The sequence below is a fragment of the Setaria italica genome, chromosome II (assembly GCF_000263155.2).
Source record: "Setaria italica strain Yugu1 chromosome II, Setaria_italica_v2.0, whole genome shotgun sequence".
Lineage (NCBI taxonomy): Eukaryota > Viridiplantae > Streptophyta > Magnoliopsida > Poales > Poaceae > Setaria > Setaria italica.
The window spans coordinates 37,068,321-37,086,307 of NC_028451.1; the positions used below are offsets into that span (position 1 = coordinate 37,068,321).

A 17,987-nucleotide genomic window follows, 5' to 3' on the forward strand; every position below is an offset into this window, starting at 1 on the left:
AGTGTGTCTTGCAACGCCCTCCATAACCATCGCTTCAACTAGCTGGACACCGGCTTCCATTAGCTCGGCACTCGTCTTTGCTCTGCGCGTTGGCTCTGCGTTCGCTCGAATTTTCTTCTTTTTTGAGCACTGTGCAGCCTCTCCGTCACCATGACGTCATTGTAGTTTCAGCCGCCCTAATTTCAAGCTTCGCTACGATGACTTCAAGTTCCTGTTCGCCTACACATCGCTCGAGGGTTTGAGGAATATGGGTACCCCATGGGTTCCCACCGACCAGGATACTAGCCGGACCTGACAAGTGGGCCCGTCCGACCTGGATGTGTGGGCTGAGAACATGAAGTTACTTAGAATACATGTCAAGGCAACTAGACAGTCCAAATCTACCCGGATATCGTGGGACGCGTATTGTAATCCGACTTAGGTTACCTTCCATGTAACTACCAAGTAACTTAAGTTCAAACCAACTTGTAACTCTTGGTCATCGGCCTATATAAGGTGGCCAAAGGACACCCTAGGGGCAAGGAAAACCAATCAACTCTCATACCGAGCAATACAATCCACGCATACAGAACGTAGGGTATTACTCTTTGGAGGCCTGAACCTATCTAAAACCCCTTGTGTTCCTTCATGTTCTTGTGATTACCATTGAGTTCTTGATTTCGTGACCGAACCACTTGGGTAACCCCCTAGTGGACTGCCGGATCCATAACTCTGACACTTTATACCCCGTATATTGCTATACGGGCTATGCTCAAGTAAGCCACTACTTGAGCGCAGCGTTCGGATCACACTCACCGACAAGAGGGTCATTGTTGTGCAAGAAAGTAACTTTTGACAGAAAGTAAATGTGCTGGAAGTCAGTTATAATAGTAGCCACCTTAACAACATATACCCATTAATCCCTAGGGCTTACGTGCTAGAGGAAGCACTGAAGGCTAGGGATAGGGTGATAGAGGAGAAGAACGCCTTGCTTAAGGAGAAGGAAGATATGACTGATACCTTGGATGTCACACTGGTCGCCAAGAATGGAGTCATTGAGCAGCTTCACCACCGTCTACACAAGAACTACTACAACTTGGTCCACCTTGGGTCACGTTGCTACCGTGATAGGGACTTGGTAGAGAGACTTCAGCTTGGGTGGGAGCGCTCAGACCGCAGAAGGATGATGGAGCTGGAGGAGATGAGTACATGGGTTACAGTCGAGTACAAGAGACTGCCCCATGTGGAGAGCTTTGACCTACCACTCACCAGACTGTACACTCAGGTGATGCACCCACCAGCCAGGGTTTCTACCGAGGAGATGACTAGGGCTCTGTCTACGCTCTACCAGCTATATGGAGGAGACCCGCTTGAGCTGCCAGTTCACTGAAGCGTTTCACGACCACCACATTCCTGAGGCACTCATGGATCGGAAGGCAGACGAGTTCCGAAACTTGAAGATGGGCAACATGAAAGTCCAGGAGTACGCCAACAAGTTTCGGGAACTTATGAGGTATGCACCGGATGACTCCAACACAAAAATGAAGAAGATATACTAGTTCCGCAAAGGGCTTCACCAGGGCATGGAGATGCACTTGTCTGCTCACGACTGTCCTACTCTGCATGCTCTAGTGGGCAAGGCACTCCGAGTGGAAAAGTCGAGACTAGAGTACGAGGAGGTGCGAGGGCACAAGAGGAAGAATCAGGATCAGTTTGGACACTCATGGCCATCTCAGAGGCCGAGGATAGGAACCTCACAGTTTCAGCAGCAGAAGCCTCGTAGCTACCCTTCTCAGTCGTAGCAGTACAGGAACACCGGTGGAGGAAGTGGAAGTTCTGGTACTTGGAAGCCAAGGCCCCAGTAGCCTACCGCTCTTGAGTGTGCAAAGTCAATTGTCTGCTACACGTGCCGTCAGCCCGGGCACAAGTTATTTGAGTGTCCACAAAAGACCTAGGCTGGAGGACAGAACCGCACCAACTAGTACTAGACGCCAGCCAACACACCCACACCAGGAGACCCCAGCAGAGGAACCCGGCAAGGACCACACCGCCACCTACCCGAGGGCGCTTGAACCACTTGACAGCCGAGGATGCTGCAACAGCCCTAGACGTTTGTGCCGGAACCGCCCAAATTAAATTAGCTCAAGTGCACTAACCACCATCTTAATAGTTAATCTGGTCACACGCACTTAAAACGGTGTAATCCGACAGTCCGTCGAGTCAAGCCCGATTCAACCACTGAATACCTCGATCGAAACAACATGCAACAAGTCTCACACGAAGGTGAGCGCAGAAGATACAACATGGAATTTCACTTTACATACATAGAGTTCTTAATTAATTTATAAATCGAGTTTGAAATTTATAAAATATTACAAGTCAAAGTTCTTAAATAAAACACAATGAAAGTCTAAACGTTAAAGCGCGAATAACAATACATGACGACATGAGTAGCCCACCACATATCATCTAACACGAGACCACCTCAAGGCGAGGTCGGAGACCACTCAACCAACCACCCTTCAGGTAAAGGACGGCCATCCCAAAGTTAACCGGCAACCAACTCTATCATTTCTTCACTAAACCTGAAAATAAACAACAAAGCAAGGCTGAGTATACTAATACTCAACAAGACTTACCCAACTATGGTATATACTTAGCCGACTCCTAGTATGCAAGGCCTTTGGCTGAGGGGTTTGTTTTGCCAGAAAGCAAGTAAGAGTGGATCCTTACTTTCAAGTTTTAGCATCCAATTTAAAGTTGAGCTAACCATTCTAAATGAGCAACATTTTCAAAACCTTTCAGTTTGGAAAAAACAATTAATTAGATAACAACCTCAACATCATTTCACATTTTCTTTCATTCCACTCCTTACTACGATGTGATGCAGTGATCAAGGTTCTCTTAACCGAGAGTGGTGGCGAATCGATTCGATTTATTAACCTTGCAAGTTGGACCTATACACACGGCACATGCATGCCCCGTCGAGCCACATATAGCAAATGGTTCCCTTAAAGAGCGATGACAGATGCGAACTCCTACGACCCTTGAGTGGTAATCCCCACCGGTACCTCCTCGGGCCAACCATGAGTTACTGACTAGCACACGAACAGGAAATAAGACTAACTCAATCTACAATCGCGCCATAAGGTACTAGGTTTTACCGACACAAACTGAGCGCAACCAACAACACTAACTTCAATTCATTTCTATCTCCGCCTGGTCTCAAACTTTTCTTTGTTTAGTGATTCATTCTCACGTAACTTGCCATAAGTATTGAAAGGTCCTATGTCTCGCGAGCGACAGGCAATCACTCAACTTCTATCGTTCTTAATTAAGCATGGCACTTCTATCGACCTACACATACTAGTATTTGAACTTGGGAGTCCTAGGGATCATGCAACTAAGGTTCCATTCAACTCATAGGAACTTAATGCATAAAGTAAACATGTATTTAAGATAATTGCATAATTTTGAAATTAGGGATCATGCTCCGGTGCTTGCCCTCGAGACTAGCCTTGGACTCTTCCGAACTCTGGTTCAGGTCTTCGGATGCTTCAACTTGAGAGTCTTCGAGCTGCTCTTTATCTAACGCGGCGATCAATTCATAAAGACCGTCGACTAGCGGGTTATCTACATGAAAATTTATATGTATGAGTTGATTGAAAGGTGATGACACCTGCAAGAAGTTGAGTTTAGAGGGTGCAGCAACTCAATCATACAAGATTACGAGATCAAGTAGAGCATAAAAATGCATTGCTCTCTACACAAGAAATATGCTTAGGGCTACAACTATAGCAATACTCGCTAGAGACCAAACAAACGGCATATTGCTCTCTACACAAGAAATATACTTAGGGCTACAATTATAGCAATACTCACTAGAGACCAAACAAAAGGCACATGCAAGTAACCATAATGATTTTGCCAGCGAACTTTTCAAAGATGAATGTCCTGCTGATAAAGCGCATAAAAGAATAAATTTATTAGCCTGTAATTCTAGTAGCAATTATCTTTAATAAACAAACCAACTCTCAACATGGATAAATGTTCAGGAAGCCTCTGTTGGTATATGGACATGAATGATTTATAAGAGCTTTCTCCCAACACAAGAAATTTATTCCAAAAAGTTTAGCTTGATTGGATTACTACAGAATTTATTAAAAATCAAACATGGTTAAACTGCACATATTAAGAAGGGATTACAACTAGAGTTCTATCATCATTTTAGTGCTACAAACTTTCCATAATAGTTCTAAACACTAGATTATATTACTCTGAATTTATCAAGATTTTATGAGCACAAGAATTATTTATTTTAAAATAAGGAGATTAAACAACATGCATTTTAATAAGCAATAAAAGCACATATTTCACAAGAATAAGTATTTTTACTAGGTAAATTTGGGCATCGGGAATCCAACAAAATTTTATTCGCTTTTTTATCTTCTTTCTAAGATTTTATATGGATTTCCAAAGTTTCAACCTCTTCAAACAAAAACTAAATACTAAAAAAACAACTACTTATGTGGATACACCCTCGGAAACAGTCTTTAACCTCAGCTCAGCCCTTCCTTTTACACTAAAACCCCCAGATCTAGCACTTAGGTCCTTGGAAGTTTTCCACCTTCATACTTAAACCCAACACTTAACGGAAAACCCCCTGAACTTCTAATTTCTTAACACCCAACACCCCCACCGTCTTACTCCCCAAGCTAGCTCATGACTGGCGGCGACGGCACACCGGTGGCGGTGGCGCACCAGCACGGGCGCGGTGGCACCTTCCCCACCCCATTGACTACCCCTTCGCCTTACACATGACCTGGCACACCTTCTCCCCCTCTTTTCTCCTCAAGACTCTAACCCTGGCCTAGCCCTTGACTAATGGAGGCGCACGGCCGGCATCATGCTTGGGATTGAGCATGGCAACTCGAATGGTTTGACTCAACGGCGAGCGCATCACGGTCGGGAGCTCACCAAAGCTCGGTTTTGGTTGTTTGTTGGAGTGGAGGAGTCGATGGTGAGGTGGGTGGTGGCGGGTAGCGGTAGGGAAAATAGAGGGATGGAAGGAGGGAGAAGATGAATGGTGACGAGTGGGCCCACGCCAATTTTTGAAAATAACTTCCCCCTTCAAAAGTGCAAGGTGCACCTGGTCAAAAATCCCCCAAAAATACCCATTGGAAAGATAAAATTAAGAACAAATAGAAGCTTGAAACCACTGCAGAGCTCAATAGGTTTGCACAAAATTTGAAAAGGAAAATAGTTCAAAATTAAGACTTCACTTAATTTTTATCACTATCACAGCTCACCCAAAAATTAAGCAAAAATTTTGTAAATTTGTCATTTTCCATCAAGTATTTAAATAAAATAAAAGGAGCCAAAGTTATATTGCAAAAACTGAAATTTCTTCACATAGTTGCATTTAAACAATAGATGTCAATTTATCGGAGTTTAAACTGATGCAATGACATGATGCTCATTATGCACTAATGAAGTTCTCTAATCCTAAGATTAATACCCGAGGTGTTACAATGTTTCCCTCGGTGAGTTCCTTGTTGATTCAGTCAAACCTAAAGTTTTGTTCGATAGTGGTGCCAAGTTTTCTTATGTTTCAACCAAGTTTGTGAAAGAACAGTCTCTCCCCACTACACCTCGACCAAGGCCTATTATAACCATTTCTCACTTCGGAGAAGTAAGGAGCACCCTAGAGTGCAAGGCAATTCCGCTGATGATCGAAAAGTAGCAGTTCCTAGCAGACCTGACAGTACTAAAGTCCTCAGGCATTGATGTGATTTTGGGAATGGATTGGATGGCCAAGCATAAGGGACTGGTCTCGTGTAACCCCCGATTTGTCAGGTTGGAACATCCAAGCAGAGTTCAAGTATAGTTTGAGTCGTTATATCCCAAGACAGCCCCGATGCTATGCAACATGAATCCCAAGACTATCAGAGAGGTACCTGTGGTGTGTGAGTTCCCAGACGTGTTTCTAGAAGAGCTTACAAAACTACCCTCAGATTGGGATGTGAAGTTTGTGATTGAGCTGATACCTGACGTAGGACCGGTAGCACAGAGGCTGTACCAGATTTCGATCGACGAACTGGATGAACTAAAGAAGCAATTGAAGAAGTTGCTAGAGCAAGGATTTATCCTATCGAGTGCTTCACCTTGGGGTTCGCTTATTCTATTTGTGAGAAAGAAAGATAGGTCAATGAGAATGTGTGTGGATTACCGACTCCATGACCATCAAGAATAAGTACCCGTTGCCACGGATTGATGATTTGCTTGACCGGCTTAGAAAAGCTAAGTACTTCTCCAAGATTGACTTGAGGTCAGGATAGCACCAAATGAAGATTCGAGAAAGTGGCATATCCAAGACCACCTGATATGGATTGTTTGAGTTCGCAGTGGTATCTTTCAGCTTGACCAACGCACCAGTATATTTCATGAACCAGATGAATAAGATCTTTATGGAGGAGTTGGACAAGTTTGTGGTAGTATTCATTGACGATATTCTGATCTACTCAAAGATAGCAGAAGAGCACAAGGAGCACCTTCGGATCGTGCTAGAGAGGTTACGACAACACCAACTTTACACTAAGTTCAGCAAGTGTGAGTTATGGATGGAGGAAGTTGCCTTCCTAGGGCACGTGTTGTCAACAAAGGGTGTAGCCGTTGACCCCGCTAAGATTGAAGTAGTCACAGAGTGGGAGCAGCCTTGCAACATGATAGAGATCAGGAGCTTCCTTGGATTGGCAGGATACTACCGGAGGTTTATTGAGAACTTTTCCAAGAAAGCCAAACCCATGACTGAGCTACTGAAGAATAATGTGAAGTTTGTGTGGTCTGAAGCTTGCGAGAAGAGCTTTCAGGAGCTTAAGTCGAGACTTACCACCAACCCAGTACTAACCTTACTGGATATCAAGAAGGACTTTGTGGTGTACTGCGACGCTTCCAAGCAAGGGTTAGGATGTGTGTTGATGCAGGAAGGAAAGGTCGTGGCCTATGCGTCTAGACAGTTAAAGAAGCATGAGGAGAACTATCCGACACACGATCTGGAATTAGTAACCGTAGTGCATGCTCTCAAGATTTGGAGGCACTACCTGATCAGCAACAAGTGTGAGATCTACGCTGACCACTAGAACTTAAAGTACTTCTTCATACAGTCCAAGCTGAACATGAGGCAAAGGAGATGGCTGGAGCTAATCAAGGATTACGAGTTGGAGATTTACTACCACCCCGGTAAAGCCAACGTAGTAGCCGATGCTCTAAGCAGGAAGGCCGATTGCAATACCCTGATGGTGAAGGAAGAGCAACCTGCCCTGTATGAAGAGAGGAAGAAACTTAAGCTGGAAATCATTGAGCATGGACAGCTGTGTGAACTACAAGTGAGATTTCCTTTTTTTTTCATGGAAATCATCTAGCCTAGATACTGCAACTTTAAATCTTAAACAGTGTAGATTTCCTTTTTTTTCATGGATTAATTGGAGGATATCTTGTGCTTTGAATTTAGGATTTTGGACCGAAGTATCTTGAATACATGCTGTCTTTTATTTATAGCACAGTATATAATGCATTATGCATTCCACTGGAAAAACGCAATTGTTTGGTGTTTATGAATCATGGTCAAAATGTGATTGTGCCTCTGCCCTTATACTTGTCGTGACAATCATATGTATGAAACGAGCGAGGTATGCAAATATGCAATGCAAGAGTATAGCGTATAGATGATACTTCAAATCCCTGTATCTTTCATATAAATTTAAGTCCATATGCAAACTACTCCCTCCATCCCAAATTACTATTTGTTTTGATTTTCTAAATACATAGCTTTTGCTATGCATCTAGTAAAACATATGTACCTAAAAAAGCTAAAATGAATAGTAATTTAGGACAGAGAAGGGAATAGCAAGGAAATTTGTAGTTTCTTATGCCAACACTTTAATTACCTCCTTTTTTTGTGTACAACTGCAAATCAGTCAAAGAAAACATGTACCAAGACCCTGCTGCCATCCTAAAACCCAAAGAAACATGTACCTAGACCGTACTCAAAGATCATCTTATTCAACTCGTCCCGCATGCATTTACCCAGCATATGAAACTATGAAAGGACTGTTATGCCACCCAACTATCCGTGCATACACGGGCTAAGTTCTTTCCACCTAGAGGGTGCTCATTTTTTTTTGAACGGACGGCAAGAGCCTAGAGGGTGCTCATCAATATGAACTCCGATCCTGTCAAGCTGGAGTGTGCTGATCACTGGGAGTAAGCTCCGTTAGGCAGAGCCACCGGCCTGAGCTCGCCTCCATGGAGGAAGCTGGAGTACCACTTCGCCGAATGCCTCTGATATCTTGTCCTTGCCGGCGAGTTGAATTCGACACCATAGACACCGAACCGGACGCGGTAGCCGAATAGGTACTCGAACACGTCCAGGAATGACCACACGAAGTAACCCTGCACATTTGATCCGTTCCTGTGTGCAAGAGAGTGATAAGATTTCAGAGCAAATATGGCATCGATTTCAGATAGTTTCATGCTCTGTCGTATCAGTTTCAGAAGGTTTCATGACCGTCACTTGCAGAGTTGAGTGATATTGATGTATCGGTACCTGATGGAATGAAGTGTGGCTTCGATGTAATCCTGCAAGAACTGAGTCCTGAACTCATCGTCATAGGTGTTTGCTCCGGATGGATCAGGTTGTCCAGCAGCTCCTGGTGTGACCGAGATGAATGTGAAATATGAGTATAGTGAAACGTTGCCCATTTCTTAGCACAGTATTTCAGGGTATCATCGTGTCCCAAATTACCATTTTCGTGGATCATCACAGCAGGGTTCTTGTATTTCACTTGGAGATGATTCAGCATTTTCTTCAGAGCCCAGGGGGTCGATTTCATAAAATCGTTCGTCAACCCGAACGGAAACTGGTTATTTGACTTGAGGAATGGCACTGCAAAAATTGAACTAGCTAGGTTAATGCATTCTCCATTGTATTCTGATGCATGAGAAAATCAAGGTCCTAAGATTCTTACTGTCGTATGCCACTGCTGCATCACACATATAATCTCTCAATTTCTGATCCAGTCGGCTAAGATCAGCTTTCACGTAGACGGCAACGTAGTGGTTAAATCCGACAAAATCAAAAGATCCTTTCACTCTTTTCCTCTCTTCATCGGTGAAGGACGGTAGCCTGGCTCCAACATTCTTCCTCATCACAGGAGGGTAGTCTCCATACACCATAGGATGCATGAACCTATATGATGAGCACATATTTTACATGCAGTTACACGATATAGTTGTTTGCATGAGACTTGAGATCCAGAGTGGATCTAACCATCCAATGTGGAAGTCATTCATCCTTGCAGCTGCTGCTACATCATCAGGAGTTTCCGTGGCGGGCTCATACCACCAACCAAGCAAAGTAAGACCAATCCGTCCTCCTTGCTCAGCCTGATCAGAGAGGAACAAAACAAAACAAAACAAAATATCATGTCTGCAAAAATGCTTTGTCCTGAAACAATGGCAGTTCGGCTCTGAAAGGATATGGCAACAGCTCAAACCTGGTACTTCTCTCTATATAGGGACACTGCTGAGGCATGTGCAAGCAGAAGGTGGTGTGCTACTACGTATGGCTCCGTGGTGGAGTTGCCTTCCTCACAAGCGAATAAGCCAAAGGGGAATGAGCATCGCCGTGGCGGTAGCATTCCTTGGTCGTATCCACCAATTGGTTCGATGTTAGGCTCGTTGACAGTGCTCCAGTACTTCACTCTGTCGCCGAAGTTCTTGAAGCACACATCTGCATACGCTGTGAAGTCCTCTCTGCATCAAGGCACATAACCCAAAGGCCAATGTCACTTCACCTCTCATGGATGTCGTGGCAGTAAGGTTAAGAGTTTTTTTTTGAAATAAAAGTAAGGTTAAGAGTTAGGAGGCAATAAGAAAAGTACATGAATCTAGGACTAAGCAGTCCGTTGTACTCATCTTGAAGAGCCTGAGGAAAATCAAAATGATAGATCGTTACATGAGGCTGTATTCCTACATACACAGAGAATATTGCATCATATATATTGCCAGAATTGGATAATTTAGTAATAGATCAGATTGGTAAAAGACTCGAAGGTAAATACCGTAACTAAGGAGTTCATCTATTAGATTGTTGTAGTACTCCAGTCCCTTTGGATTGATAGCTCCACGACCATCTAATAGAGTAACAATTGAAAAATTTAGCAACCAAAGCAGTCAGGCCAGAATTTTCAAAAAAGAAAAAGTGGAGCACATAAAAGAAACACATGCCAAATTTCCCGAACCACACTTTCTAGTATTCAAGCGGTTCAGTGGCTTCGATACTGAATGTAAGGCCCTACCAGGAATAAGTCGAGGCCAGGCAATTGACATCCTGTATGCATCGACACCCATCTCATGCAAAATCTTTACATCTTCCTGTCATCAAAACGTAAAATATCCATCTCTGTTAGTCTAACGCTTTTCTATATGAAAAGAATATATATCATTTTAGCAGCACTGTTACGTTGCTTGACAACTTACCTTGTACTTGTGATACTGATCTGCAGTTACGTCACCTGTCGCATTGTCAACAGAATAGCCTGGGAAAATTTAGCAAACCTCTTGTTAGCATTAAGAAGCCGAAGTGTACATAATAGATTCAGAATAACTGACCACCAAAAGATCAAACTAACCTCCATGTGTGAATGTGTCCCATATGCTAGGCTTCCTTCCATCCTCTGCAACTGCACCTTCAACCTAAACAAATGAGGTGACCAGCTCAGTAAACATTCACTAGTTTTTTAGGTGAAATAAAAATAGGCTTTTAGACATTTTGTATGAGTTGACAATCGATTTTTGCTGTACTCAACGCACTACTCTTCCAACCCTGGACACTTCCCTGTACTCTACTGTTATACAATTGATAGTTTTCCGTCAGAACAATACCATATTACTAAAAACAAGATCAATTTCAAACTCCTTACTTAAGCCAAAATAGTGACTGGTGAGAAGTGAGAACCCCGTAACCCAATGCGACTCTTCCAGCATCAGAACTCCAGTCCATCTACGCCGAAGTCTTTCAAGTGGCATGACTTCATCGCAAATTGCACAGATCAAGACAGTTCAACAAAAACTGCCAGGCAGAGATAGTAGCCACAAGACTAACCAGCAATCCAGTGGCATCTAGCTGAGTATGGGGGAGCAAAAAGAAAAAGAAAAGAAAACTGTGCCAAAATGACATATCGCTTGTTGAAATTCATGGACAAACATGTCCTTCTGGGTAAACTCCAAGAGCAGCAACCACCAACAGCTGTGGCCAGTGCCTTGTTTCCTGTGGGAGCACGGCTGCATGTGGTGGTGGTGAGTGGTGACCTGCTAGATGACAGGTGGAGTACTGATTCTACCAACGGAGAGCAGACAGACACATGTCCCGGTCAGAGTTCAGCAAAAATCTACGCTTCTAGAAGGAGCATGGGCTCTTCTTGTTGCACAAGATGCAAGCGTTGCAATCGGCATAGTTATTATAAGGATGGGACTAAGAGATGGAGTGAAGGGACTTCAGCTGCCGGCTGCTTTGGTCGATAAAAACGAAGGAGCAAAGTATATAGTTCAGGGGGTGCTGGATCTTGCAGTTTAGTCCATATCATATCGAATATTCGAAAGCTAATTAGAAAGACTAAATATGAATTAATTATAAAACTAATTACACATATACAGGCTAAACAGCGAGACAAATCAATTAAGTGTAATTAATCCATCATTAGCAAATGGTTACTGTAGCAACACATTGTCAAATCATGGACTAATTAGGTTTAATAGATTCGTCTCGCCGTTTAGTCTCCATCTGTGCAATGATTTTGTAAATAATCTATGTTTAATACTCCTAATTATTATTTAAACATCTAAACATTCGATGTGACAGGAACTAAAGTTTAACATGAGGATCCAAACACCCCTTTAATCATCTTTGTTTGCGTGCTCGGGTGGCGTGCTGGTTCAGAACACGAATTGAACTATCTTAAAAAAAAAGAACACGAATAATTGAAGCCCCTGGTGCAGGAGTGGAAATCAAGAAAAAAGGCAGGGACGAAAGGTCTCCAGGATTATTATCGATCTTCATGTCCACGACGTTTTCTTTTCCCGGTTACTTTGCGTGACTTCGGAAAGGTTCTCTCACTTCGGACGGAAGCACCGAGAGTTTTTACTTGGCATGGAGGCAGTCCAAAGAAGACAGTGACAGGATGATGTAATAGTAGTAGGGAGAAAGGGGAAGTCGGAAAGAGATGTGTGTGTGGTCTAGACCGAGGGAGAGCATGCAGCAGAAAAATATAAGGGTCTGTTCGCTTCAGCTTATAAGTCGGCTGAAAAGCTGAAACAGCTGATTTGATATAAGAGAAAAATACTATTTGGTGGCTGATAAGCCGGTTAAATAAACTGAAACGGTCAGACCCACTTGATTGGTTTCCTTCCGGTCGCAGCCTGACTCGCACAGGTTATGCAGGCCCCCGTTGGCCAGGCTCCCGAGGTGCGCTAGCGGGCTGATTGGTTTGCGTTTCAACGCAGCCAGGCCAACAAGAGAAATTGATTGGTTGCATGCACCGCTTTCTCTCCCTGACATGCTGCCCATGTGCTCGTCCAGGCTCCACGACGCTTTTTGCACGTAGCAAGCCAGGCCCAGCACCTAGTCCAGGTAACTAATCAGCTCGAGGTCGCACACGGGCAGCTCGTATCGGTAGTGAATTGGAGAAATGGTAAAACCACACCATCTTTTTTTTTTGAAAATTTGAACATGAAAGGAAAATTTTGCAGCTTGGCAATTTTTTCTCTTTTGGTTGGGGCAAGTTTGCCCGTGCACTCGAAATACTCGTGCACGAAATATTTTAAGACTGGATGCTGGTAGAAAACTCGCCTTCAATCCGGTTGATAGGGAGCAAATTTTCTAAAAATCCATCCGGGATAAACCAATCAAGATAAAAGGGGTTTTTTTATCCCGAGTTACTCAACCAGGACTAAAGACCCAAGATAAAAAGGGTCGCCAAGCCAGGCGCTGCAAAAGAAAATCCTAGGGTATCCCTGGAGGCCCCCACACGTCGCAAGTCACAAGTCATGCAATTTTTTCACGTGAAATACGCGCGTGCGCGGTGTGTGAGATTCGAATCCACGACCTCTAGCCTCGCGGGTAGCTTCCTTGCCATCCCACCTACAGCACATCTAACTATATAGGGGGATGCAATCCTTTTGTATTAACTCGTGAGGGATCCTTTTATCCCGGTTGAAAACACCAACCGGGATAAAAGACCCCCCTTTAATACCGGTTGGTATTACAAACCGGGATAAAAGGGTTCGAGAGATTTAGTCCTCTTTCAGCCACCCCGTGGGGGACCCTTTTATCCCGATTTGAAACACCATCTCAAAGATCCACTTTTATCCCGGTTGGTATTACAAATCGGAATAAAAGGTCCTCGACCCTTTTATCTCGGTTGGTAACATCAACCGGGATAAAAGGGGGGTCTTTTATCCCGGTTGGTGTTTCAAACTGGGATAAAAGGCCTCTCAGAGCCTTTTTTTTTCCACTAGCATTTGCAACCGAGATAAAAAGGTCTCGGTTGGTGAGCTCCCCGCCAGTGACTGAGCATTAGCTCCGGTTGGTGAACCTTTTATCCCGAACTAACTTTAAATCGGAACAAAAGGAAAGACTCCCTTTTATCCCGGTTGGTATTACAAACCGGAATAAAAGGTCATCGACCCTTTTATCTCGGTTGGTAACATCAATCGGGATAAAAGGGGGATCTTTTATCCCGGTTGGTGTTTCAAACCGGGATAAAAGGCCTCTCAGGGCTTTTTTTTCCACTAGCATTTGCAACCGGGATAAAAGGTCTCGGTCGGTGAGCTTCCAGCCAGTGATCGAGCATTAGCTCCGGTTGGTGAAACTTTTATCCCGAACTAACTTTAAATCGGAACAAAAGGAGGCGCATGGAAGGTGAGTTCTCTACATAGCGTGAACAAAAGGAGGCGCATAGAAGGTGAGTTCTCTACGTAGCATGACAGTACTAATGTAAAGATTTATTTCGATACGTTACTGTGAGGATACTGGCGTCGAACCTACGTACGTGCTTACCCCAAACTACGTCATTTCACTGGTGTCGTGTATGCATGCTAAGAAAAAGCGATAGTCAAATGTGCGCACTGCGCATGCCCAAACTACAATAATTCAATCGTTATCGGCGTTGATTTTTGTTCAGATTAATTAGGACAACCGCACTAGCTAGAATATTACTCCCACCGTTTCTAATTGTAGATCATTTTAGCTTTTTTTATTTATAGATATTATTATGCATCTATGTATATCTAGATGCATAATAATATTTACAAATTTAGAAAAGTCAAAACGTACAATTTGGAATGGAGGAGGGAGTAACAAATTGACCATCTGCGCAAGGCACTAGCTTGGCAAGCTTTGACATCAAAATTGCTAGAGCATGCAAACCCAAAATAAAATCTCTCCCTGCCCTGGACTAGTAGTAAACACCAGCACACATCCGCCATGGAAGCCGGATCAACAGAGTGCACGATCGGTCATGAGAGGCGATGGGGAGCGTGTGCGCGACGCAGCGTACCTGGTAGGCCGAGGAGCCGACGCCGAAGACGAACCCCGGCGGGAAGTCGGCCCGGGTGACCGCCTCCGCGAGCGCCGCCTGCACAAGCACGGCGGCCAGGAGGAGGAGGACGACACCGCAGCCGACCGCCTTCCCCATCGCGTTCAGTCCAAGCGCGCGCCGCCGGCCTCCACTTACGGGTCTCGTCTCTCTACTCTGTAGCTTATCTGTGGCCGGCCGTCCGGCAGCGCGGGCGGAGAGGCTTTTTTATACGCTGCGTGGGCCGGGCCGGCCGTCCTCGGTGGAAAATTGGCCAGTTCCCCTCGTCCCCCTGCGGACGTCGTCTCTGACGTCCGAGGCGCCGGGCGCCACGGGGGGGAGCTTCTGAGTTGCGACGCGAGCACAGGGCTCCGCTTGGGCTAGGTGCGGGTGCGCGGGCGTGTGTGGCTAGCAGCCAGGCAGCCGGCTAGAGTGGACGCGGTGGTGTTACATTGCGCTGTGGCTGACTGTGACACGGCCTACGCGGCAGAGAAGCTCAACTCAAATCGACAACCATGTCCGATCCGGATCCATCGTTTTCTGATCGGGACATTCAGCCTGCATCTAGAAGGAGGCGCGCAGATTTTCCACCCTCTGCTCTGCTACGCCCACGAGAATGTGTGCATACTGTCTAGCTCCCCTGGTTTTTCAACGAGGATATGAATTAAGTGGTCGGCGACATAAACCGTGACTTCACTGATGACTAGCCAGCGATTTGGAGCTTCGTGTAAAAGTGTAAGACAATTTGTAAACGTGGTTAGCAAACTCACATCCCACGGTTCCGTGTTTATATAGTACCGGATACTGTCACAATTACATGGAGATAGATCACAGCTTGTCTTTCAAGCATACGGTTAAACCATCCTATCTCTATCTATCTCATAATCTGTTACAAGGATGTTACAATACTCTAGGACTCTTATCTCTTGGAACTAAATAGATCCGTGCACCTTATCCTTGCCTTGCGTCATACCTCAACCAGGATTGCCGTGCGCTACACCTAAGTAGTCCTGCACCAACATGTTTTGCTTAACAGTCCCTCTCAATCTTAATCCGGTTTCTTAACCATGTTAAGATTGTGTCTCAGCATCTCAAATTTCTGTGTAGCTAGCGCTTTTGTAAAACCATCTAGTAGTTGATCTCCTGAGGGTATAAACCAAATCTCCAACTGTTTCTTTGTAATCCTTTCTCGCACAAAGTGAAAATCAATCTCAATGTGCTTAACTCTTGCATGAAACACTGGATTTGCTAAAAGATATGTTGCTCCAAGGTTTATCACACCATAAACGAGGAATTTGAAATTTTACTCCCAATTCTCTTAGCGACGTCTCTACCCAAATTAATTCAGCAGTAGCATTGGCAAGAGATTTGTACTCAGCTTCTGTACTAGATCTTGACACCGTAGGCTATTTCCTGGCACTCCAGGAAATCACGTTCGGTCCAAAGAAGACAGCAAACCCTCCTATCGACCGACGATCATCAACGCATCCTGCCCAGTCTACATTAGAGAATGCACTGATCGTAACAGAGTCTGAAGCTTTAATACTCAACACCATTCTGATCGTCCCTTTAACATATCTTAAAATCCTCTTTGCTGCACTCCAACGAGTTGTTGTTGGCGCATGCAGGAATTGACAAACTATGTTTACAGCAAATGCTATATCTGGTCGAGTTAGAGTTAAATATTGTAATGCTCCTACTATGCTTCGGTATCGAGTTGAGTCACCAGGCGACAGAAGTTCTCCATCTTCTATTGACATCCTTTCAGCTGAGGACAAAAGAGTTGGTGATTCTTTGCAATTTAACATACCAACTCTCGTCAAAATATCTCTTGCATATTTTTCTTGACACAATTGAATACCTCCTTGCATCGGCTGAACTTCTATACCAAGAAAACAGTTTAGACTTCCGAGATCTTTGAGGGCAAACTCCTCTTTCAAATCCTTTAGTAACACTGTCACAGCCTCAGGCGCGAGTTGGTTACAATGATATCATCCACATATATAAGCATGAGATTGTGACACCTCATTTTGAGTAGATAAATAGCGAAGTATCTGATTTTGAAGCCTTAAACCCAAGATCACACGATTTTGAAATGCGCCGAGCATACCAGGCTCGAGGAGCTTGTTTCAAGCCATATGACGTCTTGTCCAGTCTGCACACAAAATCAGGACACTTTGTATCCTCAAAATCTGTCGGCTATCTCATATACACCTCTTCTTCAAGAACACCATGTAAGAACGCATTCTAAATGTCCAACTTCTACTATATGACGATGTTTTCTTTCAGCGGCTCCATTCTGTTGATGTGCATGAGGACAGGAAACACGATGAGTTATCCCAGTCTTTTGAAAGAAGGAATTCAGCTTTTCATATTCACCTCTCCAGTCTGTTTGCATAGAAAGAATTTTCTTATCAAATTGTCTCTCAACTAGTTTTTGAAAATCTAGAAATACATCGAACACATCTGATTTGTTTTTAAGAAGATAAATCCAGGTGTAGAGACTGAAATCATCAATAAAATTGACATAGTAGGTAAACCTCCCAACAGATGTGGGGGCGCCCCCACACATCAGAGTGGATCAAAGCAAGTAGAGTAGGAGCTGAATTCTCAGACATAGAATAAGGTAACTGATGACTTTTAGCTCTTTGATAGGAATCACACACTGACTCGATAGTATTATTGTTAACAAAAGGTAGATTATGATCTCTAAGAACACAAGAAACTATAGGGAAAGTAGGATGTCCTAAACGACTATGCCACCGTTATGTCGTCGGTCTGCTCACGGCTAGGACTTCTTTATTTGGGACGCCACTTGACTTGTACGGCACCAAAGGATAGAGACCCCCTTCACATCTTCCTCGATGAAGAATTTTCCTCGTTGCCCGATCCTTGATAAGGAAAAAGTTGGGATGAAATTCAAAAAGAACATTGTTGTCAAGAGCAAGGCGATGAACGGAAGCAAGGTTTTATGTGAGTTTGGAACATGAAGAATATTTCTTAAGAAAATATCACGGAAAGGGGTTTGCAAAATAGAATGACTAATATTATTAATCCTCATACCTTGGCCGCTTGCCGAGTATACTTGATCTCGACCACCGTATTTTTCTTGCACAATTAATTTCTCCAGATTTGAGGTAATGTGATCTGAGGCTCCACTATCAACATACCAATTTGTATCAATCCCATAGGCTGCAGCAGGGCCGGAGTTGGACGTCTTATTGTTGTTTGCTTGATTATCATCATCATACCTGTACCAACACTCCTTTGCTGTATGATTTGGCCAGTCACATATTTGGCACTTTGGCTTGCTGTTTCCCTGGCCCTGACCGCCACTCCTGAATGCTTGACGGCTATCATCACCACCATAATTTC

The 17,987-nt window shown here is 44.0% G+C and overlaps 2 protein-coding genes across 2 annotated transcripts; one reads left to right on the forward strand and one right to left on the reverse strand.

Moving 5' to 3' along the window:
* Positions 1-6,215: 6,215 nt before the first annotated feature.
* Positions 6,216-7,118, forward strand: LOC106804165 (uncharacterized mitochondrial protein AtMg00860-like). Its single transcript, XM_014804712.1, has 2 exons — positions 6,216-6,307; positions 6,398-7,118. Exons 1-2 carry the CDS (start codon positions 6,216-6,218, stop codon positions 7,116-7,118), a joined length of 813 nt encoding a protein of 270 aa, XP_014660198.1.
* Positions 7,119-7,707: 589 nt separating this feature from the next.
* LOC101784113 (beta-glucosidase 31) lies at positions 7,708-14,842 on the reverse strand. The gene is made up of 12 exons (XM_004957264.4): positions 14,595-14,842; positions 10,671-10,734; positions 10,519-10,577; positions 10,338-10,413; positions 10,101-10,172; positions 9,921-10,008; positions 9,534-9,792; positions 9,308-9,423; positions 9,006-9,226; positions 8,783-8,923; positions 8,585-8,687; positions 7,708-8,449 (listed from the first exon to the last, which is right to left on the reverse strand). The coding sequence occupies exons 1-12, from the start codon at positions 14,730-14,732 to the stop codon at positions 8,233-8,235; spliced, it is 1,554 nt and encodes a 517-aa protein (XP_004957321.1). The 5' UTR covers positions 14,733-14,842; the 3' UTR covers positions 7,708-8,232.
* Between the last annotated feature and the right edge of the window lie 3,145 nt (positions 14,843-17,987).

Bases quoted from the DNA above. Each gene is read 5' to 3' on its own strand.
- LOC101784113 (XM_004957264.4), bottom strand. From the start codon at position 14,732: ATGGGGAAGGCGGTCGGCTGCGGTGTCGTCCTCCTCCTCCTGGCCGCC. The intron at 10,009-10,100 runs GTATTTACCTTC...CTGTGTATGTAG, and splicing joins AGATGAACTCCTTAGTTACG to GAATACAGCCTCATGTAACG. The intron at 9,793-9,920 runs GTACTTTTCTTA...GCCTTGATGCAG, and splicing joins CTGCTTAGTCCTAGATTCAT to AGAGGACTTCACAGCGTATG.
- LOC106804165 (XM_014804712.1), top strand. From the start codon at position 6,216: ATGACCATCAAGAATAAGTACCCGTTGCCACGGATTGATGATTTGCTT. The intron at 6,308-6,397 runs GTCAGGATAGCA...GGTATCTTTCAG, and splicing joins TTCTCCAAGATTGACTTGAG to CTTGACCAACGCACCAGTAT.